This window comes from Balaenoptera ricei, chromosome 21 (assembly GCF_028023285.1).
Source record: "Balaenoptera ricei isolate mBalRic1 chromosome 21, mBalRic1.hap2, whole genome shotgun sequence".
Classification (NCBI taxonomy): domain Eukaryota; kingdom Metazoa; phylum Chordata; class Mammalia; order Artiodactyla; family Balaenopteridae; genus Balaenoptera; species Balaenoptera ricei.
The window spans coordinates 37931906-37958859 of NC_082659.1; the positions used below are offsets into that span (position 1 = coordinate 37931906).

The following is a 26954-nucleotide window of genomic DNA, read 5'->3' on the forward strand; positions in this document are numbered from 1 at the left end:
CCCCAAGACAACAGTCAAGTGCCATGCACAAAGAAGGGAGCAGAAAAACAGAAAGCTTCTGGAGAAAGAGATCCAGGAGTAAAAGTAGAACAACAACAACAAAACAACTGTTACAGTTCAGGGAGTCCCCTGGTGGCCTAGTGGTTAGTATTCTGGGCCTTCACTGCCATGGTGAAAAAAACAAAAAACAAAACCGTTGGTTTGCTTTTCTGAGCAAATCCTGATCAATACTAAAGTAAAAGAAAAGAATTTCTAACTCTAGGAAAAACAAAACAAAAGGATGTATAAGAGCAAAAATATAACCAGAGTACAGCATGTCACAGTAATGACTGTGCACAGTCTGAATAGATTTGCATGTGGTTTTTGCCTCCTGACTTTAGTAAACCTCCTCGCTCCTAGGAACGGCAAATTAGATTAAACAGCACAAGCGTTTTCAAACACAATAGTTTGGACAGGATGCACACAAAATGCAGAACAGATTTCCCAATCAATTCCTCTCATCATCTTTGAGATGGGGAATGTCAGCCCAATAAGGAAGCACTTGTATAAACAGGGGGAGGAAGGAAGGGAAGGGTGGGCAGAAGGTAAACAAGCTGAGGGTGGGAACAGAAAAGGAGCAAAGAGACATCATAATTCCCCCAATTTTTCTTTGAAACCTGCCGAATTAGTTCTTCAGCTCTTCGTCAACTTTGGTTCCATGTTGGCTTTTCACCGTGGGAATAGACTGAAAGGAGGTAGAGGGAGGGAAGGGGAGGGATGGAGTTTTTCTTCTCTTTGTACCCTCACTGCCTGGCCTGGAGCCTGGTCCGCGGGGCAAGAGTTTACTTTTATTTTTTAATTAAAAAACACAATTGTTAGTGAGCTTTCACATACAATATCTCAGATTATGGGAAATGCAGTTATTGCCCATACTGCCCTAGAACTCTTGCTGAATTTAGCATGGTGGTGCTGCCAGCTTAACCCCAGTGAGCAAGCTGGGCTCCTTAAAGACAAGCTGGCGAGCGGAGGCTGGGATGCAAATCTGAGGCAGTCTGAGCGATGCTCCTACCAGCCATGCTGTGCTGCTTCCATTGCCAGTGCCTGGAGGTCACAGCTCCCAGCCCCTTGGGAGAGAGCAAAGGAAATGAAAGATGAAATTGACAGACTCAAGAGCGGAACTCTGAGCAATTGCCTCCCCAGAGACTCACAATTCTCTGTAATTAACATAGCTAGCTGCAAGGAAAGCATGTGCATTGCTTTTGAAATTCATCTGGTAAACTTGAATTAAACCAGGGAGAGGGCGCTGGCTGGTATCCCTGGGGAAATGGGCTTCCAGACAACTAGACGCTGGGGGTGAGCTAAGGTTGAGAGAAACCTGGGCACTGACCCTGCTTTATCTGTCCACACCCATGAGAGTTTGGCCCTGCTGATGAGTTTGGTGCAAGAACCGGGGGAGCCCCATGTTTGCAAACGGTCCTCTAAAGCCATGGTTCTCTCCTGAATACCTGGAGGGGCTTTAGAAACTATTCATGCGTTGACTTCACTCCCAGAGATACCGATTACACTAATCTGGGATACAGTCTGGGTATCTCTGTTGTTTTCTTCTGTCTTCATTTTTTTGTTAATCTTATTTATTTTTGAAGAGAGATTACATGTGTAAGGCACAGATTTTAAAATGTACACAAGGACAGTACAGTAAGTCTCCATCCAAGCCCTGTCCTCAGCCACTCACTTCTCTCAGAGGCAACTTCCAGAGATCATTTTAAAACAGACAAGAAATCATATATATTTACACATAAAATGAAAGTGTAGCATGCACTGTTCCCCACCTTGCTTTTGCTGTGTTATCTATATGCCTTGACCCTCCTTGCTTTTTAAAAAGTTTCCGCTCTTGGTAACATCTTGCACTAGTGTGGTACATGTGTTACAATTGATGTGCCAATATTGACATGTTACTATTAGCTAAAGTCCATAGTTTACATTAGGGTTCACTCCTGGTGTTGTACATTTCATGGATTTTAACAAGTGTATTAATGACATGTAGCCACCATTCCAGTGTCACACAGAATAGTTCCACTGCTGTAAACATCCCCTGTGCTTCACCTATTCATCATTCCCTGCCCCCTCACCCCTGGCAACCATAGATCTTTTTATTGTCTTCATAATTTTGTCTTTTCCAGAAAGTCATATCCTTGGAATCATACAGTCTGTAGCCTTTTCAGATTGTCTTCTTACACTTAGCAATATGCGTTTAAGATTCTTCCACACCTTTTCATGGCTTGATAGCTCATTTCTTTGTCTAGTTGAATAATATCCTGTTGTATGGCTGTAGAGCAGTTTGTTTACCCATTCACCTATTGAAGGACATCTTGGTTGCTTCCAAGTTTTGGCAACTATGAAGAAAGCTGTTATAAACATCTGTGTACAGGTTTTTGTGTGGACATAAGTTTTGAATGCATTTGGGTGAATTGCAAGGAGTATGACTGCTGGATTGTGTGCTAAGAGTATGTCTCATTTTGTACGAAACTGCCAAACTGTTTTCCAAAGTGGCTGCACCATGTTGCATTCCCACCAGCAATGAATGAGAGTTCCTGTTGCTCCACATCCTTGCCAGCATTTGATGTTGTCAGGGTTTTGGATTTTGGCCATTCCAGTAGGTATATATGCATCTCATTGTTGTTTTAATTTGCAGTTTCCTCGTGACATAGGATGTTGAGCATCTTTTCATGTTCTTATTTCCCATAAGTACGTAAGTCTTCTTTGGTGAAGTGTGTGTTCAGGTCATTTGCCCATTTTTAAATTGGGTTGCTTGTTTCTTATTGCTGAGTTTTGAAAGTTCTTTGTGTATTTTGGATACTAGCCCATTATCAGATACGTGTTTTGCAAGCATTTTCTCCCAGTCTGTGGTTTGTTGTTTCATTCTCTGAACAGTATCTTTTGCAGAACAGAAGTTTTTCATTTTAATGAAGTCCAACTTATCATTTTTTCCTTTCATGGATTTTGCTTTTGGTATTGTATCTAAAAGTCATCACTGAACCTAAGATCACCTAGAGTTTTCTCCTGTGTTGCCTTCTAGGACTTTTATAGTGTTGCATTTTACATTTGGGACGATGATCCATTTTCAGTTAATTTTTGTGAAGGATACAAGGTCTGTGTGTAGATTCTTTTCCTTAATTTTTTTTTTTTGCATGTGTATATCCAGGTGTCCCAACACCATTTATTGAAGACTATCCTTCCTCAGCTGAATTACATTTGCTCTTTTGTCAAAGACCTGTTGACTCTATATACCCAGAAACCTGGGTAATTGGGGTATTTACCTCCCACCCCCAGGTGATTCTGATATGTAGCCAGTGTGTGCATTGTTAATATAAGTTCCTCTGGGAAGGTAATGTAAGCCCTGTATATAAAAGGGCAGCGGCTGAAGAAGAATCCACCTGCTTTTTTTTTAAAAAAAAAAAAAAAGATTTATTGATTGATTGATTGCTATGTTGGGTCTTCGTTTCTGTGCGAGGGCTTTCTCTAGCTGTGGCAAGTGGGGGCCACTCTTCATCGTGGTGCGTGGGCCTCTCACTATCGCGGCCTCTCTTGTTGCGGAGCACAGGCTCCAGACGCGCAGGCTCAGCAGTTGTGGTTCACGGGCCCAGTTGCTCCACGGCATGTGGGATCCTCCCAGACCAGGGCTCGAACCCGTGTCCACTGCATTAGCAGGCAGATTCTCAACCACTGCGCCACCAGGGAAGCCCCCACCTGCTTTCTTAATTCTGGAGGGGAAAGTGTCACCAGCAGCTGCATGTCCTGTTAAAACCCCAGCTCCAAGGAAAAACCACCCCAAGGTGTGTTGCCTCTGCTCCTACATAAACTGCCTTACTTGCTTTAAGAGGAAGATTCCTAATTAGGTTGGGAACGTATAGTGTGTGTGTGTGTGTGTGTGTGTGTGTGTGTGTGTGTGTGTGTGTGTGTCTGCAGCCTCCTTCTTGCAATCCTTAAACACCTGAGATCTGCACAGGGGTTGAGTATGGCCAGGTGCTCTGCAGGGCATGTGGAAAGCTTAGGCTGGGAGCCAGAAGAGAAGGAGAGGAGGACAAAACGTGGATGGAGAAGGGAGAGGATGCAAATTCTCCCAGACTAGAGAAAGTCCCCAGGGCTGTTTCCAGCTAAGGGCTTCATCAGTTCCTGTCAAATCACCCCCTTGGTAGGGATAACATGCAGAAGCAAGGCCCTGGTGGGGAGAATGAAGTCAGGGCTTCGAGCCTGGGAGGTTAGGAAGACAGAGCAGGAAGAACAGGGCTGGGGAAGCAAGGCAGCCTTGGTGCTGGTGGCAGAGCCGAGGGTCTGTAACTGGAGGCCTGGTCCAGCCCTTGGGCCACCCAGGCAGGAAGGAGATTACACAGCGGAGAGGGAGCCAATGCCAGGGACTGGGGGAAACTGGGACCAAGGCAGGAGCCAGGTGGGAACCAAAAAAAAAAGGTTGGTCCCTGGCGCCTGGCACACAGCTTTCAGTAAGTGTCTGTGGAAATAATGAGTGAAGAAGTGAATGACTTTGAAGATTTAATCACTTCAAATCACCCTTCCTGTGATCATCATCATATAACATCTCTCCTTTATGGGGTTCACATCCGTGCTAGATGGTTGCCTATAGGGTAAATATTATTCCCATATATTATGGGCTGAATCGTGACCCCTCAAAAAGAGATGTTGATGTTCTAACCCCCAGGACCTCAGAATGTGAGCTGATTTGGAAACAGGGTCTTTGCAGAGGTCATCAAGTTAAAATGAGGTCATTAAGATGGGCCTTAATCCAATATGATTGGTGTCCTTGTAAAAAGAAATTTGGTCACAGAAACTGATACACACAGAGGGAAGATGATGTGAAGACCCACAGGCCATGTGAGTGGAGTGAAGCAGCTACAAGACAAGGAACCCCAAGGACAGCTAGCAACCTCCAGAAGCTGGGAGAGGCGAGGAAGGATTTTCCCGAGAGCCTTCGGAGGGAGCATCGCCCTGACACACCTTGATTTCAGACTTCCAGCCTCCAGAACTGTGAGGCAATAAATTCTGTTGTCTTAAACCACCTACTTTTGGGTACTTTGCTACAGCAGCCCGCAGAAACTAATACACCATGTTAAGGAGAAAAAAATTGAGGTGGAGTGATATTCTGTAAATTGTCCAGGTTCACCCAGGCAGGAAGGGCCACTATTGCTATTTGAAATACAGTCTTATTTCTCCAAATCTTTCTTCCACTCTACTATGAAAGTGTGTTGTTCATCTCAAGAAAAAGATGTTTCCCAGCCATGTTTAACCAGGCCCATGTAGACCCAATTCATCATTTCCATCATGATTCTGCAGCCTAGCATAAAGAGATCCTTCTCAGAGGTCAGTGCCTCCATAGAGCATATTCCCATCTGATGAGCTACTCCTTCCTGCTCATATAAAAGGAGATCTTCAGTACGACACTTGACCCAATTTCATTTGGGAATGAAGTACAGAATCAGGACATTTACTGTGACAGTCATTCCAAGGGAATATTCTTTTAAAGACAAGGTCAAAATGGGGTTAAACTCAGAACTTAAAAACCAAGTCAACAATGTTCCCTGCAAATCACTAGCCTCCAGGGCCTCCCCTAGGGGGACCAGCATGGAATTTGGTCCTAAAGAAGGGATTGACAAATACACACTACTATATGTAAAATAGATAACTAATAAGGACCTACTGTATAGCACAGGGAACTCTACTCAATACTCTGTAATGACCTAAATGGGAAAAGAACCTTAAAAGAGTGGATATTTGTATATGTACAAATGATTCACTTTGCTGTACAGCAGAAAGTAACACAACATTGTAACTCAACGATACACCAATAAAAATTTTAAAAATAAATAAATAAAATACTCCTAAAAAAAAGAAGTAGGGCTGTGTACAGGAGCTCCCCTGAAGTGATGAGGAAGGCGCATGTCTAAAGAATGAGCTCATGGAAAAGTGTTTTTTTTCCCAAATACAGAAACCAAGAGTGGGGTGAAATGAGGATAGAGTAAGGTGGAGTGGGGATTAGACTGGGACCCCACAAAGGCAAGGGCAGGAGGGTCCTCAGCCGTCCCTGCCAGCTGCTGGGAGCCTGCGCTGGCTTTAACAGCCATGCCCATGCTGGGTGGCTGCCCTGGGGGACAATCCCGGCGGCCACTTCCTCACCATCCAAGAGGACTTCCCTCTGGCAAGAGCTGTAAACACCTCCTCCCCATCTGTCCTCACCTGCCCTGACTTCCCTGCAGAGGGGAACAGCACTGAGCAGGCAGGCACAGAGCAGGCATCCACTGAATGGATGATGGCGTGCAATTTGCAAACCATCTAGAATGCGAAAACCACAAAAGCACCAAAATGGCACATCCATCAACGGAGTCTTCCCAGGCTATGTTCCTTTTCACTTGAAGGTGTGAGCAGACAACCACTGTATCCAAAGGGAAAATGAATGAAAAGTGAGCATCATGTAGATTTTATTGATCAAGTAAAACATAACCAAGAAAATGGCATGTTGCCATAAGTGTTATTATATTGCAGGGTGAATGAGCTGCAATAGTCAGTCATGTTCATAGATGACTTCTATTGGTAATGGTCTTACCCAGAACACCAAGTTTCAGAGTTTTGTTTGCTTGCTGTTCTGCATTACTTAAAACTGACATCAATGATGACTCGTTTCTCTGTATTTCCCATCTCTCATTTAATCAAATATCCATAGCATCTTGAAGTAGAACTGGAAAATTAGAAGTGTTCTATTTGAGCGTCTACTTAACACAGAAAATTAAACCCCACAATACACACACACACACACACACACACACACACACTGTCATCAAGCAGCTGCCACCAGCTCACTTCCCCCAGGTTAGATGCCCTAGGAGAGAGCCCAGATGTCAGAAACTCCAGGTCTCTGGCTGTGGGTACCTGCTCCCAAGGTCATGCTCACCTACAGGGAGAGGAAATGAAGGGGAGGGGAAATGTTACAGGGAGAAACCTTTGGGGGAGAATCTTGGATTTGAGAAATAAGATGAGATGTTTAGAACTGGGGGCGGGGGAGAGGAAGAAGAAAAGAGATGTCTTGATACCCTACTCTTCCTTCTAACCCATCTCTGGCCCCAAACGAACTAAAGCAGATATACATTCCCAGGCAGCCTTGGCAACAGTTAACTCCGTAGCCAGGAGAATTCTCTCTCCACCTGTCTAAAAATATTATCTTGCTGTTGCCAGATGTTACTCTAACCAGAGACAGAGCAGTCCCAGACCCCAGTTACAGATAAAAGACTCTTATGAGCAAATACCTGGGAGGCAGAATTTCCTGATGTGAATGAGTTTCTGTCAAAGTGCAAGAAAGATTAGATATCTTTTTGGATAGAGCCAGCCAGATGGCAAAGAATTCAAGCAAGAACAAAACAAAGAGGAAGAAAAGTTCAGGGAGGAAGAATTACAGACATTGGATTTTCTGATTCAGCATTTGGCTAACAACTGATTCTATTTCCAAAGGCAATTTGAATGTTTTTGTTCTGTGAGTTTTCATGTATTTCTAGCCTCACTACCTTTGTGTCAAAATACCCCCAGCCTGATGGATTCCTTTTCCTTTCTAAGCCATGAGACCCTGTGGATCTATCTGACAGTGTTCCTTGCTGTGTACCTTGTACTTTACTTTGGGCATATTAACCTCCTCTCTTACTAAACCATGAACTCCTTGCAGGCAGACAGCATCTGTGCCTAGCTTCTGTCTTTTAGATAATTTGGGGTACAGCAGAATGGGCAGGAGGGATCTGTTCTCAGGGATCCCCAGGACCCAGGACCACTCTTAGGTTCCATGATTCTCTAGAAGGACTCACAGAACTCAGAAAAGCAATGATATTCACAGTTGTGGTTTATGATAGCAAAAGGATACAGGTTACAATCAGACAGGTAAAAGACACATAAGGCAGAGCCCAGAAAAGAGACCACACATGACCTTGTAGTTGTCCTCTCCCCATGCATTTACACAGTGTGGAATTCTCCCAGCAAACAATGTGTGACAACACCATGGAGCATTGCCATCTGGGAAGCTCACCTGAGCCTTGGTGTCCAGCATTTTTATTGGGGGTCAGTCATGTAGGCATGGAGTGTCCACAGAGTTGAATTTGGTTTCTTAATCTCTGGTCACTCCAGAAGTCAGACTGATAAGGTCCCCACCATAAATCACATTGTTAGCATAAAGAATCTGGCCATGGATCAGGGCCCCAGGTAAACAGAGATACCTGAGATCAGGCAGGATATTTCAAGTGTTTAGAGTATATCTCCCAGCAGTTGTCAAGGGGCAGAACTTCTCTGGAATGTGTAGGGTTTGGACAATCTGGACCTGCTGAGTCAACCTTTTATTGTACAGGATCAAAGGAAGATAAACTCTTCACCACAGGTTCATGTTCTGACCAATCACAGGGGGTTTCTAAGCAGGCCCACCTAGGCTTACAAATGAGAACCAATTCTGGCTGAGGCTGAAGTCTACCTAAATGAGAACAGAGAGCTTCCTCATGTTGAACTTTCTAAAAGATTCTGTTTAAGAAATGAGCATGTTTGCAAAACAACATCTCTCACCTTTGTTGAAGTTTTTACCTATGAATTTCATGATTCTTGGGCAAACAGTAAAAAGGACTTATGTGAGCCCTATGTTTCTGTACGCCAGACATACTTGCTTTCTCTAAATACAGCGGGATTCCACGTAATAAGGGTTGAAAACATAAAATGGAATAACCTAGATCAAAAAGAGAATTCAAAATACCTCTGAAAGAAAGTGAATGGGAGTTAGTGGATGGATAAAGTAAGCCAAGAAAGAGATGGCCTGGATGAGCAGTTCTCAAAGTGTGGGCTGTCGGTAATGTCATTATTATATTTTCATGATAATACTAAGATCCTATTGGCCATTTTCATTTGTTGACATTTGCATTGATGGTCCAAAAGCAATGGTGGGTAAAACTGCAGAGGTCTCATCATGAATCCAGGCAGAGGTACCATACTGTCCCAGAAGTCATTGTATTATTCACTCCCATGCACCTGCAGGAAAAAAGTCAATTTCACCTAAGGATGTTACAACAATTGTTACAGGTTGAAACAGTAAAGTTACTAATTGTATTAATTTTGACCTTTAAGTTTTGGTGTAGAATAGAATATGTATACAGAATTATCTAGAAAGGCTACTAAAATACTCCTCCCTTTTCCAGCTACATATCTGTGTGACGTCACATTTTCTCTACTACTTCAACCAAGATTGAATGCAGAAGTAGAAATGAAAACCCAGGGGCCTTTTATTAACCCAGACATTAAAGAGATTTGCAGAAAAATGAAACAAAGCCACCCTTCTCACTAAACTGTTTTGATTTGGAAAATGTAGTTATTGTTCATGAAAAAATATGCTTTTTTCTGTTAACATGCAATGATTTTATTATTGTTATTTTTAAATCAGTGAATACATAATTATTTTTTAAATTTCTCGGTTTTAATTTCTGATTCAGTAAACATTGACAGATACAATCCAGATAAGTAAAAGCTCGTTGGCATCCTCAATAATATTTAAGACTGTAGAGTCCAGAGACCAACATGTTTGAGAACGTCTAGTCTAGATCATGCTTCTGTCTGTCTGTCTGTCAGTCTACCTGGAGATCTTGAGGGCTGAGTCACCTCGAGGGGTAAGACTGAGAAATGAAGCTGAAAGCTGAGGATTAAAAACAGGTCTATATGGGGGATGGTTGTATCCCACCCACTCCTTCCCCATGGAGCACAGACAGATCTTTCTAGAACCACTGCCTCACTCTGCCCAGGACTATCCTGGATTTTTACTGAAAGTCCCACCATTTGGGAAATCCCTCCCAGATGTGGAAAGTTCTGGTTTTCCATTGCGAGTGCAGGAGATTGGGGGGAAAGTATAAAACCCATACAGTGACCCCCAAAATAGGGACTGAAGCAGCACTATGTTTAATGTCAAGTGGACGTGGCAGAGATTATTTGCCTTCATAGATGTTGTCATTGTCATTCACCTCTCCTGACCGCTGATGTTGGTGACCACCATTTGTGGTTCACTCATTAGATCCTCTGTGGTTTCATCCCCCGAGCGATGAGATTCCAGTGTGCAATTCAAATGCACTGGAACTTTGACTTTGCCCTTGAAGTAATGGCTGTGCTTTGTATTGGGATAGTGCTTGTTTAACTTTTCACACTGTGAATACTGTGATCGTGTTTTCTAACAGTTCATGCCATCAAAATAAGAACAATGAACTCACACCCGCACGACCCAGACATCACTGAATGAGACTGAACAGCTGTGTTATTTTAATGACAGACAGAAGGACGCATACAACTGGATCAGGGAAATAAATAACCAAAGCAGGGCACACTGCATGACGTGCCAGAAAGAGTTTGGTCATTGTGGAGAAGAGGGCACGAAAGTACTCCTAGAGACTGCACCTCAAACATCTGGGATGAGACAGGCAAGTACTTCTAAATCCATCCAGTTTTTTGCTTCCCCAAAGACACCAATGCTCAGTCAAAAATAGTGACTGCTGAATTATCTTGAGTACACCATGCAAAAAAGCTAATAGTGTTGTATTCTTCTTTTGATTGCTCTATGAAATTGAGTAAAGTAGTAAAATTACATTTTCTTTTTTTTTTAAACATCTTTATTGAAGTATAATTGCTTCACAATGGTGTGTTAGTTTCTGCTTTATAACAAAGTGAATCAGTTATACATATACATATGTTCCCATATCTCTTCCCTCTTGCATCTCCCTCACTCCCACCCTCCCCATCCCACCCCTATAGGTGGTCACAGAGCACCGAGCTGATCTCCCTGTGCTATGCGGCTGCTTCCCACTAGCTATCTATTTTACATTTGGTAGTGTATATATGTCCATGACACTCTCTCACCCTGTCACATCTCACCCCTCCCCCTCCCCATATCCTCAAGTCCATTCTTTAGTAGGTCTCTGTCTTTATTCCCATCTTGCCACTAGGTTCTTCATGACTTTTTTTTTTTTTCCTTAGATTCCATATATATGTGTTAGCATACTGTATTTGTTTTTCTCTTTCTGACTTACTTCACTTTGTATGACAGACTCTGACTCCATCCACCTCATTACAAATACCTCCATTTCATTTCTTTTTATGGCTGAGTAATATTCCATTGTATATATGTGCCACATCTTCTTTATCCATTCATCCGATGATGGACACTTTGGTTGCTTCCATGTCCAGGCTATTGTAAATAGAGCTGCAATGAACCTTTTGGTACATGACTCTTTTTGAATTATGGTTTTCTCAGGGTATATGCCCAGTAGTGGGATTGCTGGGTCGTATGGTAGTTCTATTTGTAGTTTTTTAAGGAACCTCCATACTGTTCTCCATAGTGGCTGTATCAATTTACATTCCCACCAACAGTGCAAGAGTGTTCCCTTTTCTCCACATCCTCTCCAGCATTTATTGTTTCTAGATATTTTCATGATGGCCATTCTGACCGGTGTGAGATGATACCTCATTGTAGTTTTGATTTGCATTTCTCTAATGATTAATGATGTTGAGCATTCTTTCATGTGTCTGTTGGCCATCTGTATATCTTCTTTGGAGAAATGTCTATTTAGGTCTTCTGCCCATTTTTGGATTGGGTTGTTTGTTTTTTTGTTATTGAGCTGCATGAGCTGCTTGTAAATCTTGGAGATTAATCCTTTGTCAGTTGCTTCATTTGCAATTATTTTCTCCCATTCTGAGGGTTGTCTTTTGGTCTTGTTTATGGTTTCCTTTGCTGTGCAAAAGCTTTTAAGTTTCATTAGGTCCCATTTGTTTATTTGTGTTTTTATTTCCATTTCTCTAGGCGCTGGGTCAAAAAGGATCTTGCTGTGATTTATGTCATAGAGTGTTCTGCCTATGTTTTCCTCTAAGAGTTTGATAGTGTCTGGCCCTACACTTAGGTCTTTAATCCGTTTTGAATTTATTTTTGTGTATGGTGTCAGGGAGTGTTCTAATTTCATACTTTTACATGTACCTGTCCAATTTTCCCAGCACCACTTACTGAAGAGGCTGTCTTTTCTCCACTGTATATGCTTGCCTCCTTTATCAAAGATAAGGTGACCATATGTGCGTGGGTTTATCTCTGGGCTTTCTATCCTGTTCCATTGATCTATATTTCTGTTTTTGTGCCAGTACCAAACTGTCTTGATTACTGTAGCTTTGTAATATAGTCTGAAGTCAGGGAGCCTGATTCCTCCAGCTCCATTTTTTGTTCTCAAGATTGCTTTGGCTATTCGGGGTCTTTTGTGTCTCCATACAAATTGTGAAATTTTTTGTTCTAGTTCTGTGAAAAATGACAGTGGTAGTTTGATAGGGATTGCACTGAATCTGTAGATTGCTTTGGGTAGTATAGTCATTTTCACAATGTTGATTCTTCCAATCCAAGAACATGGTATATCTCTCCATCTATTTGTAATATCTTTAATTTCTTTCATCAGTGTCCTATAATTTTCTGCATACAGGTCTTTTGTCTCCTTAGGTAGGTTTATTCCTAGATATTTTATTCATTTGTTGCAATGGTAAACGGGAGTGTTTTCTTAATTTCACTTTCAGATTTTTCATCATTAGTATATAGGAATGCAAGAGATTTCTGTGCAATAATTTTGTATCCTGCTACTTTACCAAATTCATTGATTAGCTCTAGTAGTTTTCTGGTGGCAGTTTTAGGATTCTCTATGTATAGTATCATGTCATCTGCAAACAGTGACAGCTTTACTTCTTCTTTTCCAATTTGGATTCCTTTTATTTCTTTTTCTTCTCTGATTGCTGTGGCTAACACTTCCAAAACTATGTTGAATAATAGTGGTGAGAGTGGGCAACCTTGTCTTGTTCCTAATTTTAGTGGAAATGGTTTCAGTTTTTCACCATTGAGGACAATGTTGGCTGTGGGTTTGTCATATATGGCCTTTATTATGTTGAGGAAAGTTCCCTCTATGCCTACTTTCTGCAGGGCTTTTATCATAAATGGGTGTTGAATTTTGTCGAAAGCTTTCTCTGCATCTATTGAGATGATCATATGGTTTTTCTCCTTCAATTTGTTAATATGATGTATCACGTTGATTGATTTGCGTATATTGAAGAATCCTTGCATTCCTGGAATAAACCCCACTTGATCATGGTGTATAATCCTTTTAATGTGCTGTTGGATTCTGTTTGCTAGTATTTTGTTGAGTATTTTTGCATCTATGTTCATCAGTGATATTGGCCTGTAGTTTTGTTTCTTTGTGACATCTTTGTCTGGTTTTCGTATCAGGGTGATGGTGGCCTCGTAGAATGAGTTTGGGAGTGTTCCTCCCTCTGCAATATTTTGGAAGAGTTTGAGAAGGATAGGTGTTAGCTCTTCTCTAAATGTTTGATAGAATTCGCCTGTGAAGCCGTCTGGTTCTGGGCTTTTGTTTGTTGGAAGATTTTTAATCACAGTTTCAATTTCAGTGCTTGTGATTGGTCTGTTCATATTTTCTATTTCTTCCTGGTTCAGTCTCAGTAGGTTGTGCATTTCTAAGAATCTGTCCATTTCTTCCAGGTTGTCCATTTTATTGGCATATAGTTGCTTGTAGTAATCTCTCATGATCGTTTGTATTTCTGCAGTGTCAGTGGTTACTTCTCCTTTTTCATTTCTAATTCTATTGATTTGAGTCTTCTCCCTTTTTCTCTTGATGAGTCTGGCTAATGGTTTATCAATTTTGTTTATCTTCTCAAAGAACCAGCTTTTAGTTTCATTGATTTTTGCTATTGTTTCCTTCATTTCTTTTTCATTTATTTCTGATCTGATCTGTATGATTTCTTTCCTTCTGGTAGCTTTGGGGTTTTTTTGCTCTTCTTTCTCTAATTGCTTTAGGTGCAAGGTTAGGTTGTTTATTCGAGATGTTTCCTGTTTCTTGATGTAGGCTTGTATTGCTATAAACTTCCCTCTTGGCACTGCTTTTGCTGCATCCCATAGGTTTTGGGTCGTCGTGTCTCCATTGTCATTTGTTTCTAGGTATTTTTTGATTTCCCCTTTGATTTCTTCAGTGATCACTTCGTTATTAAGTAGTGTATTGTGTAGCCTCCATGTGTTTGTATTTTTTACAGATCTTTTCCTGTAATTGATATCTAGGTCTCATAGCGTTGTGGTCAGAAAAGATACTTGATACGATTTCAATTTTCTTAAATTTACCAAGGCTTGATTTGTGACCCAAGATATGATCTATCCTGGAGAATGTTCCATGAGCACTTGAGAAAAATGTGTATTCTGTTGTTTTTGGGTGGAATGTCCTATAAATATCCATTAAGTCCATCTTGTTTAATGTATCATTTAAAGCTTGTGTTTCCTTATTTATTTTCATTTTGGATGATCTGTCCATTGGTGAAAGTGGGGTGTTAAAGTCCCCTACTATGATTGTGTTACTGTCGATGTCCCCTTTTATGGCTGTTAGTATTTGCCTTATGTATTGAGGTGCTCCAATGTTGGGTGCATAAATATTTACAATTGTTATACCTTCCTCTTGGATCGATCCCTTGATCATTATATAGTGTCCTTCTTTGTCTCTTGTAATAGTCTTTATTTTAAAGTCTATTTTGTCTGATATGAGAAGTGCTACTCCAGCTTTCTTTTGATTTCCATTTGCATGGAATATCTTTTTCCATCCCCTCACTTTCAGTCTGTATGTGTCTCTAGGTCTGAAGTGGGTCTCTTGTAGACAGCATATATATGGGCCTTGTTTTTGTATCCATTCAGCCAGTCTGTGTCTTTTGGTGGGAGCATTTAATCCATTTACATTTAAGGTAATTATCGATATGTATGTTCCTATTCCCATTTTCTTAAATGTTTTGGGTTTGTTATTGTAGGTGTTTTCCTTCTCTTGTGTTTCTTGCCTAGAGAAGTTCCTTTAGCATTTGTTGTAAAGCTGGTTTGGTGGTGCTGAACTCTCTCAACTTTTGCTTGTCTGTAAAGGTTTTAATTTCTCCATCAAATCTGAATGAGATCCTTGCTGGGTAGATTAATCTTGGTTGTAGGTTTTTCTCCTTCATCACTTTAAATATATCCTGCCACTCCCTTCTGGCTTGCAGAGTTTCTGCTGAAAGCTCAGCTGTTAACCTTATGGGGATTCCCTTATGTTTTATTTGTTGTTTTTCCCTTGCTGCTTTTAATATGTTTTCTTTACATTTAATTTTTGACAGTTTGATTAATATGTGTCTTGGTGTGTTTCTCCTTGGATTTATCCTGTATGGGACTCTCTGTGCTTCCAGGACTTGATTAACAATTTCCTTTCCCATATTAGGGAAGTTTTCAACTATAATCTCTTCAAATATTTTCTCAGTCCCTTTCTTTTTCTCTTCTTCTTCTGGGACCCCTATAATTCGAATTTGGTGCATTTAATGTTGTCCCAGAGGTCTCTGAGACTGTCCTCAGTTCTTTTCATTCTTTTTTCTTTATCCTGCTCTGCAGTAGTTATTTCCACCATTTTATCTTCCAGGTCACTTATCCATTCTTCTGCCTCAGTTATTCTGCCATTGATCCCATCTAGAGTATTTTTAATTTCATTTATTGTGTTTTTCATCATTGCCTGGTTCCTCTTTAGTTCTTCTACGTCCTTGTTAAATGTTTCTTGCATTTTGTCTATTCTATTTCCAAGATTTTGGATCATCCTTACTATCATTATTCTGAATTCTTTTTCAGGTAGACTACCTATTTCCTCTTCATTTGTTAGGTCTGGTGTGTTTTGACCCTGCTCCTTCATCTGCTGTGTGTTTTTCTGTCGTCTCATTTTGCTTATCTTACTGTGTTTGGGGTCTCCTTTTCACAGGCTGCAGGTTCGTAGTTCCCGTTGTTTTTGGTATCTGTCCCCAGTGGCTAAGGTTGGTTCAGTGGGTTGTGTAGGCTTCCTGGTGGAGGGGACTAGTGCCTGTGTTCTGGTGGATGAGGTTGGATCTTGTCTTTCTGGTGGGCACGTCCACGTCTGGTGGTGTGTTTTGGGGTGTCTGTGGCCTTATTATGATTTTAGGCAGCCTCTCTGCTAATGGATGGGGCTGTGTTCCTGTCTTGCTAGTTGTTTGGCATAGGGTGTCCAGCACTGTAGCTTGCTGGTTGTTGAATGAAGCTGGGTCTTGATGTTGAGATGGAGATCTCTGAGAGATTTTCGCCATTTGGTATTACGTGGAGCTGGGAGGTCTCTTGTGGACCAGTCTCCAGAAGTTGGCTCTCCCACCTCAGAGGCACAGCCTTGACGCCTGGCTGGAGCACCAAGAGCCTTTCATCCACACGGCTCAGAATAAAAGGGAGAAAAAAATGAAAGAAAGAAAGAAAGAGGATAAAATAAAATAAAATAAAGCTATTATAATAAAAAGTAAGAAAAAAATTATTAAGAATAAATGTATTCAGAAAATTTTATTTAATTTTTAAAAATAGATTTATTAATTTTTTATAGTAAAAAATAAGAAAAAAATTATTAAGAAAAAAATTTATTAAGAAAAAAATTTTTTTAATTTTTTAAAATAAAAAATATGAAAAAACTTATTAAAACTTTTTTTAATTTCTAAAAATAGAAAATAAGGAAAAAATTATTAAGAAAACATTTATTAGGAAAAAAATTTTTTTAAGTAAAAAAAAAAACAAAAAAAAAAAACCACGGACCTAACCCTAGGACTAATGGTGAAAGCAAAGCTATACAGACAAAATCTCACCCAGAAGCATACACATATACACTCACAAAAAAAGGAAAAGGGGAAAAATTAATATATCCTGCTCCCAAAGTCCACCTCTTGAATTTGGGATGATTCGTTGTCTATTCAGGTATTCAGCAGATGCAGGCACATCAAGTTGTTTGTGGAGCTTTAATCCGCTGCTTCTGAGGCTGCTGGGAGAGATTTCCCTTTCTCTTCTTTGTTCGTACAGCTTCCGGGGTTCAGCTTTGGACTTGGACCCGCCTCTGCGTGTAGGTCGCCTGAGGGCGTCTGTTTCCCGCCCAGACAGTACGGGGTTAAAGGAGCAGCTGCTTCGGGGGCTCTGGCTCACTCAGGACGGGGGGAGGGAGCAGCACGGATGCAGGACGAGCCTGTGGCGGCAGAGGCCGGCGTGACGTTGCAGCAGCCTGAGGCGCGCCGTGCGTTCTCCCGGCGAAGTTGTCCCTGGATCACAGGACCCTGGCAGTGGCAAGCTGCACAGGCTCCCAGGAGGGGCGGTGTGGAGAGTGACCTGTGCTCACACACAGGCTTCTTGGTGGCGGCAGCAGCAGCCTTAGCGTCTCCTGCCCGTCTCTGGGGTCGGCGCTGATAACCGCGGCTCGCGCCCGTCTCTGGGGTCCGCGCTGTTAGCCGTGGCTCGTGCCCGCCTCTGGGGTCCACGCTGATCGCCGCGGCTCGCCCCCGTCTCTGGAGTTCGTTTAGGCGGCGCTCTGAATCCCCTCTCCTTGCGCGCTGCGAAACAAAGAGGCAAGAAAAAGTCTCTTGCCTCTTCAGCAGCTGCAGACTTTTTCCCGGACTCCCTCCCGGCTAGCACCGAAGCCCAAGCCTCAGCTCCCAGCCCCCGCCCACCCCGGCGGCTGAGCAGACAAGCCTCTCGGGCTGGTGAGTGCTACTCAGCACCGATCCTCCGTGCGGGAATCTCTCCGCTTTGCCCTCTGCACCCCTGTGGCTGCGCTCTCCTCCATGGCTCCGAAGATTCCCCCCTCTGCCACCCGCAGTCTCTGCCCACGAAGGGGCTTCCTAGTGTGTGGAAACCTTTCCTCCTTCACGGCTCCCTCCCACTGGTGCAGGTCCCGTCCCTATTCTTTTGTCTCTGTTATTTCTTTTTTCTTTTGCCCTACCCAAGTACGTGGGGAGTTTCTTGCCTTTTGCGAGGTCTGACGTCTTCTGCCAGCGTTCAGTGGGTGTTCTGTAGGACCAGTTCCACGTGTAGATGTATTTCTACTGTATCTGTGGGAAGGAAGGTGATCTCCGCGTCTTACTCTTCCACCATCTTGCCCCTCCCTCTCACATTTTCTGATTAAGAAGATGCAACTGAAATGACCTGTGGGCAAACAATAGGGAATATTTTGATAAATTTTGTGTTGGCCCCTAATGCTGTAGCACTTCACTCATTCTGTAAAATCTTACCAGGGATTATGCTTTTTACTGTGTATCAAATGAAGCATCAAATTGTCGCAACTAAAAAATTCTCCCCCTAGTTCTTAGGCACTTTGATTTGAAAAATGGAATTTCAAATCATTTTAATCAACAATCCTGTCCCAAAAAAACCTCAGCTTCCCTCCTCTAGCTGCATATTTGGCAGACAACACAAATGTAAATTTTGGCAAATTCCATTTCCTGCGTCAAGTTCTTACCAAAGAAAATGAAAGATCTCAGCTGTCAAATGTCCTTCACACCTCGTACAGAACACTGCTTAAAAAAAAAAGATGTGATTTGCTTACCTGTGTGATACTGAGGCTTTCGTAATGAAAAGTTTTTGATCACTTTCCAGGTTCTTCAAAACATGCGGAAGCACTTAGATTTCTGATATTTTGTTAGGAGGTCTCTTCTTGCTACAAGACGGCTATTTTTGTTGCCAGCCACAGAAATTAAATTAAAAGATTGTCCTCCCATATAATCATGTTCTCTAAATGTGGGACAAGAAGAACGTGGAAACACAAGAGTGCTTGGAAACACACTGGGGATGAGAATGGAGAAAAGGATTACAGTAAAACAGAAATGTATGCGCTGTTTCTGCAAAACAGTTTGATGATCTGTAAAGAGCCCATAAGCCTCCTAGAAAAGGTGAGACTCACCGCATCTGAGTTGTTTGATGTGAAATGTAGGTTGCAGTAAAAAGTCAAACAGAAAAAAGAAATGACTCCGTTTTGGGAAATAAGACTACTTCCAAACTCAAAAATCTGTTACTGGAAAGGAGCAGCCAAGTTAAATAGGAGTTTCTTATTTTGTTTACTAAAACCATAACTTATTTGAAATCCAGCTTTGATTTCAGAAGTTCAAATTACTTCTGTGTTTTTAAAGTATTTTTCCCCCACAGAGAGGGATTTAATTTATGATGACACCCGACGTGCTTCAGAGTGTTTTAAAATGATGGACATTTTGGAGATGGCCAGCCTATATGATGAAATTATAAATGCAAAGGACCTGATTAGCAGAGAGCTGGTCCAACAGGAAAAGTCCATAGCTACAAAGTGAATGAACATTTTGGGAGAGCTGCATAGAAGTCTACAAACCTGCTAGTGCTGGTAAGTAAAAATCCTAACTATCCTATGGCCAAATGCCTTTGTTGAGGGGTTATTTAGCTTGAGGCCATCACATTGGCCTGACTCCAGAAATCAGTATAATGTGGGCTTAATAAGAGCACTGCGAGGCAGTGAATTTTGACAGTATTCAGTTTTACTACTACATAAAAGAAAAGAAGGCTTTTTATTTAAAGCTGTAAGCAATTCAAGGAATTCCCAGGTGGTCCAGTGGTTAGGACTCCGCACTCTCACTACCGAGAGCCCAGGTTCAATCCCTGGTTGGGGAACTAAGATTCCACAAGCCACGTGGCATGGCCAAAAAAAAAAAAAAGAAAAAGAAAAAGCTGTAAGCAATTCAAAGAAGCATTATTGGAAAAGGAAACAGAAAGAGTAAAAATATCCAACTGTATCAAGGGACGGAAAACATATGTCATTGTCATTTTTATTAAATATAGGTAATAACTATTTAATTATTCCTATTGTGTTTCCCTTTTTTAAAAAAAACTCTCACATTTATGCACCTTAGGAATACACAATAATATAGCCTAAAAAATGAAAATATACAATAAATAGTTTCCAAAAAGGGGTAAGATAAATTGTTGTATCAAAAGAGAGAAACATTATAAAAATATAATTACATTTTCTTACACAGTATTTGTTTAATTACTATCAATTAATTTTAATTTTTTATTTATTATTAATTCTTTTACTATTAAATACTACTCATTGCCACTGTTCTCTAGTCCTACTGTTATTTTAAGTAATAGCATGTATGTAACAGAAAAGTAAATATTACGGAATGACCTAGAGTTGCAAATAAACACCTGTTTTTCGTATTTTTGTGTTAAATTATAACACACTTAGGTATAATTATTTTATATTATACTATTACGGGTTTTGGGGGCCTGTTTTTTGGTTTTCTTTTGTTTTTAGTCTGGTGCAACTGTGTCCCAAATTGAGGCTCTAAAAAAATTGATTACCCTACCATTATCACCAATACAGCACTATCCAAATCTTCTCTATATAAATCAGAGAAATCTGGGGGGAAGTTAGGTTTCTAGTGGGAATACTGATGACCCAGAATAAGGCCTTTTTTCAGGGCTAGAGATGGAGGAGGCCCCCAATCTCCCAGCTGACTCCTCTCTCAGGTGATGTAAAATCTGCCAGTTCACAAGCCCTGCTTTGCCTCATGCAACAGGCCTGGTAAGAATCCCTCCTGGGGGGAGAGGCCTCTCTGGGAACCAGGCTGCTTACACAGCACCAGAGGAAGCCTGCCAGGCTGCACAGTCCTTTTACATTAAATGTGAACAGGAAACCAGAGGTCGTCAGGTGTACAAAGAGAATCAAGTATCTTCATTCTGAACAAGATTTTAAAAGAGATTTTTTAAAAAGAAGAAGAACCAGAAGAAACAGAAAAAACTCAGGGAGCAAGGAAGCACTTTTAAAGCATCCTATTCAAAAAGATATTTTCCATCCCCAAACAATGAAAACATGCCATTAAAAAATACATAATCAGAAAGTCAGAGACTTTAAGTATGGCTGATGAGGGCTGAGACAGTTCAATAAAAGTACCAGAGAACAAAATAGAAGAAATCTCTCAAAACGTAGAGGAAAAAAATAGAAATACGAATAAAGAGACATGGGGACTAATTCAGGAAGTTCATCTAATAAATGTCCTAGAAAGAGAGCAAGAGTTTAAGAAACAATCAAAGAAGTAATAAAAAATAAAATTTTCTCCAGATGAAGGTTACAGGGGCCTACTGAGGGTACAACTCAACAAATGAAAAAGACCTAGACCTATTCTTGTGAAATTATAGAGTATGAAAGATAAAGAGAACGCCCTGAGAACTTCCACTGAAGAAAAATAAATTACCTGCAAAGAAACAAAAATCAGATACTCTTCAGCATCACTGGTGACTAGAAGATAGCAGAGCGATGCCTTTTGATTTCTAATGGAAATAACTTTAATCCTAAAATGTATCTACCAGGAAATAAGTGACCAACTGTGAAGAGAGAATAAAAGTAATTTGAGATGTTCAAGGACTCAGAGGTTTATATCCCATGCATTGTTTCTTTGGAAGTTCTGGGAGTTCTCCAGGAAATAAAGGGAAAGGGAGAAGATGGAGATTCAATAAAATAAAAAATATTATGGAGAACTTAGGAAAGGGTTAGGAGATAACAGTGGAAGGAAGGAAGGAAGGAAGGAAGGGAGGGAGGCAGGGAGGGAGAGAGGCAGGGAGGGAGGGAGAGAGGAAAGGGGAAAGAAAAAGAGAAAGAAAGAAAAATAGTTAGAAACTTTAGGGAAAAAATCTAAATGCAAACATGGTCCAAATAAGAGGCGAGATGAATTATAGCATAATTTGAAGCAATGATCAAATTAAAAAAAAAAAAAAAAACTGTATCTTGCTTTAACAACATTCTCCTTTGAGTGACAAAGGGATCTGCAGGTAGGGATGTATTTTCTCCCTAGAGACCCCATCACCATTGCGAAGAGATTCACATCACTTAGCCAGAATTTAGTAGCATTTACTTAGAACTGTTTGCTGGTTTTGAACTTTTAGAATCAACTTTTATTGTGGTTACAGGAAAGAAAGAAATGTGATCAACCTGAAGATGGTAAACTTCAGTGTAAGTGACAGAAGGTGGGAAGTGGAAATGGGGAAAGGATGGGGGTAGGAATCCTGATATCTTAATCATAAAAATGGAGTTGAAAGTTGCTGAAACAAGAATTAATGATTAAATGCATTATTCAAAGTTGTAAGGCTAACCAGTAAAAGAACAAAAAACAATCGCACAAATATTAAACAATAGAAGATGTCAGGAGAGAGAAGATGGAGAGTTCATTAGCTAAAACCTCCTAGTGTGCATTGGGTGACAGCATTAACAGTCCACCAAAGTGGTATGAAAATTACTTTGAACTGAAAACATCTCAACCATCAGCAGCCACAGAAAAAAACATTATCTGAACTTCAGCAGAGCCACACAAAAAATACAGGTGCCGTTGACTCCCCTCCAAGAGTCTCCTGTTTGGGAGAGGACTGACCCTTAGCACTGGGAAGTGAAAGCTCAGCTTCCCAATAGTACCAAAAAGATCAATTAAATCTTCTATACTTTGACACTGAAGCTCTAAACCACACCCCTCTTTTGTTAAGTTGGTTATAAAGGTTTACCTCTGTCTATTCAGTGAGTTACTCTCTACTGAGTACTCCCACATGCATAGTAAACTTTTCTCCTGTTGATCTGTCTATTGCCAGTTAATTTGCAGGCCCTCAGAAAATAGACCTAAATGGATAGAGGAAAAGTTTTCCTCCCAATAGTTTTGGTAACAAGGATGGGGATGGCTGGGACACCCCCAGCCTACAGCTCAGCTATTAGGGTCTCTGACAAGCCAGCACAGGTAAGAGTAAGCTTTCTTACCAATCAGACTCCCAGATCCCTGCTCAAGGTCTGGTCAAGGGAAGGCAAGAAGAGCCTCTGTTTCTCTCTCTATTTTTAAAGGGGGATTTTCTAAAATTTACATTTACAGGATAAAATTTATGCTTAAAACTAGTTCTTTGCATATTTGATTCTTAGAGTTGGACCAGCCCCTCCCACATATAGCCATTCTCTCTGCCTTGCGTGTTAGCACTTTGTATTGTCCCAACTAAAAGTGTTTTGCGTCCTGCGAGCTTGGCTTTGGAAGCCAGAGTGTTCTTTCTGGCTTTTCCCTGCTAAGGGGCACAAACTGTTGGGTCTATGTCTAGAGGCAGCCAATTGCCAGTTTGAGGGCCCGAGCTTTCTTACTGACTGTCCAGCTCCCCTGTGATTGTCTAAATTCAAATTCTTTTCTATCAAATTGCCTTTGTGGTGCTGAGAACTGCCATCTCAGTATCACCCATCTGGTATCATGGATTGGTGGGTCCATGACTGAAGGCAATTGATAGGGTCAGCAATTCTCAGTTACACCCCCAGAACCTACCACTGAAATTAAAATAGAAGATCAGGAGCTGGATTTTTTTCAGTTGATACTGGGGCAACTTTCTTGACCATCTGCTCTAAAAAAGCTTGCAATCACAATCCCTTCCTCTTTGCCTATGAGATGTAATCTCCTACCACCCGGAACTATCTTCTCAGGGTCTCCTCTGAGTAAGTGCCGATTACTGCCCTCCCCGCTTCTTGAACTCCTGCTGACTATATGCTCAGCCACTCCAGCACCAGCTGTTTCCTTTCTCATTGACGTGACTTACTGAGGATAATTTAGAATTTCAATGGCTTCTTTGAGAAAACTTAATATCTCTCAAACTGGATCCTCTAACACCTTTCTCTTCTCATTCTGCCCTTAAAATCCCTATAGTCACTTAAGCTTTAGGCTCCCTGCTCCATCAAGGGCGCTCAAGGGACTCAGGGACCCCCAAAAGCAGCCACCCTAAACTAAAGAGGTTAATCGCAAATAGACTGAATATTTCATCCACTCAGATGAGCTTGGGAGACACCTACACAGCTGTGTGACGCCTCCTCAGCCCCTTCTCCAAAATTTAGTCCACAGCCTCCTTAAGATTACGTATCAGGGCAAATGAAAATCTTAAAAATCTCCGCTACAAATATTCGTTAAAAAGCTTTAGCCCTGGGCTTCCCTGGTGGCGCAGTGGTTGAGAATCTGCCTGCCAATGCAGGGGACACGGGTTCGAGCCCTGGTCTGGGAAGATCCCACATGCCACGGAGCAACTAGGCCCGTGAGCCACAACTACTGAGCCCGCGCGTCTGGAGCTTGTGCTCCTCAACAAGAGAGGCCACGAAAGTGAGAGGCCCGCGCACCACGATGAAGAGTGGCCCCCACTTGCCACAACTTGAGAAAGCCCACGCACAGAAACGAAGACCCAACACAGCCAAAAATAAATAAATAAATAAATAATTAAAAAAAAAAAAAAAAAGCTTTAGCCCTCATATTGAGCAGATAACCTTAACTTCTTTCATCTGCCAGAAGCACAACTTGGATGAAAATATAAAGAGATGCAAAGATGAGAATGAATTCTGATATAAACCAGTGAGTTTTGTGTTACTGTTTATGCCTAACTCGGCTAAACTTTTAGAATGAAAGCCAAAGATCTCTACTTGCATCTGTTTGTATGTTTATGTAATTACGTTTATGAGGTATTTTCCTACCTCCAGATGGTATGCCAAATTAATTTATAAAATCTTTTAAAGGAGCTGTATTCTAATTGGCTTAGAGAAAAATAAGCACTTATATAAATAAAATATTCCTAAAATTCTCAGAAATATAGAAATTAGTCCAAATGCTTTTCAAGTTCATATGATTTGGGCAAATAAGGCTAGTTCGATATAATTGATTTAATAAAAACAGGTATTTCTTCAGAGTTGTCAGCATTAAATACAGTCCAAGCAAACATCTTTATTCTACCTGGGTTAACTAGTCAAATAAGCTTATAGTATATCTACTGTATGTTTAAGATTATAAAATTTATAGATTTGAATTTAATCAAATTGAGTCATTGTTCCAACACACTTTATTTGAAAAATAATTATATTTTTTCATATCTGCCTAAAAATAGTTTCCAAAACCTTTTTGGTGACTTGCAAACTTAGAGTTATACTTCATGAAGTAACAGATATTCATTAAAGATATAAATCAGTTCTAAATAAGAAACTACTAAAACATTTATTCTGAGTATAAGTTTCTACACTTTTAAAAGTAACTACAGATATTTGGATTTGTTAATAAACATGTTCTTTTCCCACACTGAAATTGTTGTTTTTTTTACTTTAAAGAAGCATATATCTGTAGAAATTGTGAAATGGTATATATATTCATAAAATTTGCTAATCGCTATAAAATGCTGATACATGACAGACAATTCACAATGGTCTACTTCCTAGTTTTCTCTGCATAATAAAGGTTACTCATAGTTAAAACTTATAATTAATATATGTAAAATGAAACTACTAGAAATAATAAGAGTGGAGGGAAACAATTTTGTATGCAAGGAATGTAAGATGTATCTTTGTTAAGGGAAAAAGAAAGTAATTTTGTCCTAAAGTAATTGTTTAGAGGTTGTTTAAAGGTTGTTTCACAATGAGAAAGACAAAAGAATAGGGCAAAAACCTGAATGGACATAGAAAGCTATAAAAAGTATGCGGGGGAAAAAAAGTGCTCAAGCTGGCTTAGACCAAATAGATTTATCTGTGAGGGTTTAAAATGAGCTTTAATATCAGTAGGTTAGGGACTTCCCTAGTGTCACAGTGGTAAAGAATCCACCTGCCAGTGCAGGGGACACGGGTTTGAGCCCTGGTCCGGGATGATCCCACATGCCGCGGAGTAACTAAGCCCGAGTGCCACAACTACTGAGCCTGTGCTCTGGAGCCCGCGAGCCACAACTACTGAGCCCATGCGCCGCAACTACTGAAGCCCACACACCTTTATGAAAAAATAATATCAGTAGGTTACTGATGTAAAACTAGAATTTTCTGTCTCTTAAAATGACTAAAATTCTTGGGTTATTAATCTGCTCTTCATGAAAGATTGTAAAAGGTTTTTCTTTAGCTCTTAAAATAATCCATCTAGGAAACAGATTCTGTGACTAATCAGAATAATCTCCTATGTTGTCTTTATCATGTTCTCAATAATTTAAGAGAAACAAATTTTCTTATTAGTTAAGGTTTTTTCTTGATCAAAACTGTTGCCTCCTATATTTACCTTTAAAATCTTTTATCATCACTTTGGTTAAATAAATAACAAAGTATTTTTTCACAGTGACCTATGGTCTTATTTAATCAAGTGTTCAAACTTTTTGACATTTTTGACAACTTTTGATATTTTGCCTTCCCCCAAAGCAAATTCTAAATGAAATTTTTACCTCAAGCTGACTTAGAGATTTCCCAGAGGGAATCTGTAAAATCTCAAGGGATTTGTTTCACTTTCTAAAAAAAAGAAATGTTAGAACATAATTAGGTTTACTTGATAAGTTTAATTGTATAAAAAGCATTGTCAAATAAGAAGAGATACTGAATCTTCCCTAGGTTATTTTTATATGGGTAAATGTTGTTAATGTAAATATTTCAGGAATTATATGCAATTCCTAGAAATTTGTCAATGACCTTGCTGTTCATGACAGGTCCTTATGCTGTTTTGCCTGATAGTAGAAAACAATGGTATAATGCTATCAGTCATAATTCCAGAAACTATTGAAAATGTTGTATGTCACAGAAACAACCAAATTTCTTAGTCAGTTGCATTATGTTTATAATGAACTCTCATTAGATCATAAACCACGCCCTTTCTAAGTTTTTCGTCATTCACAGATAGTTATGGGTTTACCCTTGTTCTTCTCTGAAAGCACTTGCAATCAGCTACAGACCAAAGTGAAACTTCAGCAAAAATGAACTGTCTCAGAAACCCAGGAAAAAGACAATGCCCGGTCTGGGGTACGGGTTTTTGGTAGCATTATTTAATTCACTTTGAGATCATACCACTGGACCAAGTCAGGTTTTACAAGAACTCTAGTGGAAAAGCCAATGAGTTCATGAAATTGCTAACCCAAGAACAAGCAGAACAAGAACTAATTACATGGGAGTGAATGAAGTGATGGAGAATAATTATGATTTTTTATGGATTTCGTTTGGAACATTGCATGTTCTTCAATGTTCTATTTTCTAGATGTAAGGAACTCCTTTCTCTTTTCTCTTAAGCTATCCATAAGTCATAACAATTTAGTAGATTACACTTTTGTAAACAGA

At 40.4% G+C, this 26954-nt stretch overlaps 1 protein-coding gene across 1 annotated transcript in view; it reads right to left on the reverse strand.

Moving 5' to 3' along the window:
- Positions 1–16622: 16622 nt before the first annotated feature.
- The window catches only part of LOC132356574 (uncharacterized), a 32352-nt gene continuing 22020 nt past the window's right edge, over positions 16623–26954 (reverse strand). Inside the window, exons 2-3 of the mRNA XM_059909433.1 lie at positions 17844–18022; positions 16623–17430 (exon numbers count right to left, since the gene is read on the reverse strand). Of these exons, the coding sequence (XP_059765416.1) occupies positions 17026–17430; positions 17844–18022 (584 nt within the window). The 3' untranslated portion in view covers positions 16623–17025. The remainder of the gene's footprint in view (positions 17431–17843; positions 18023–26954) is intronic.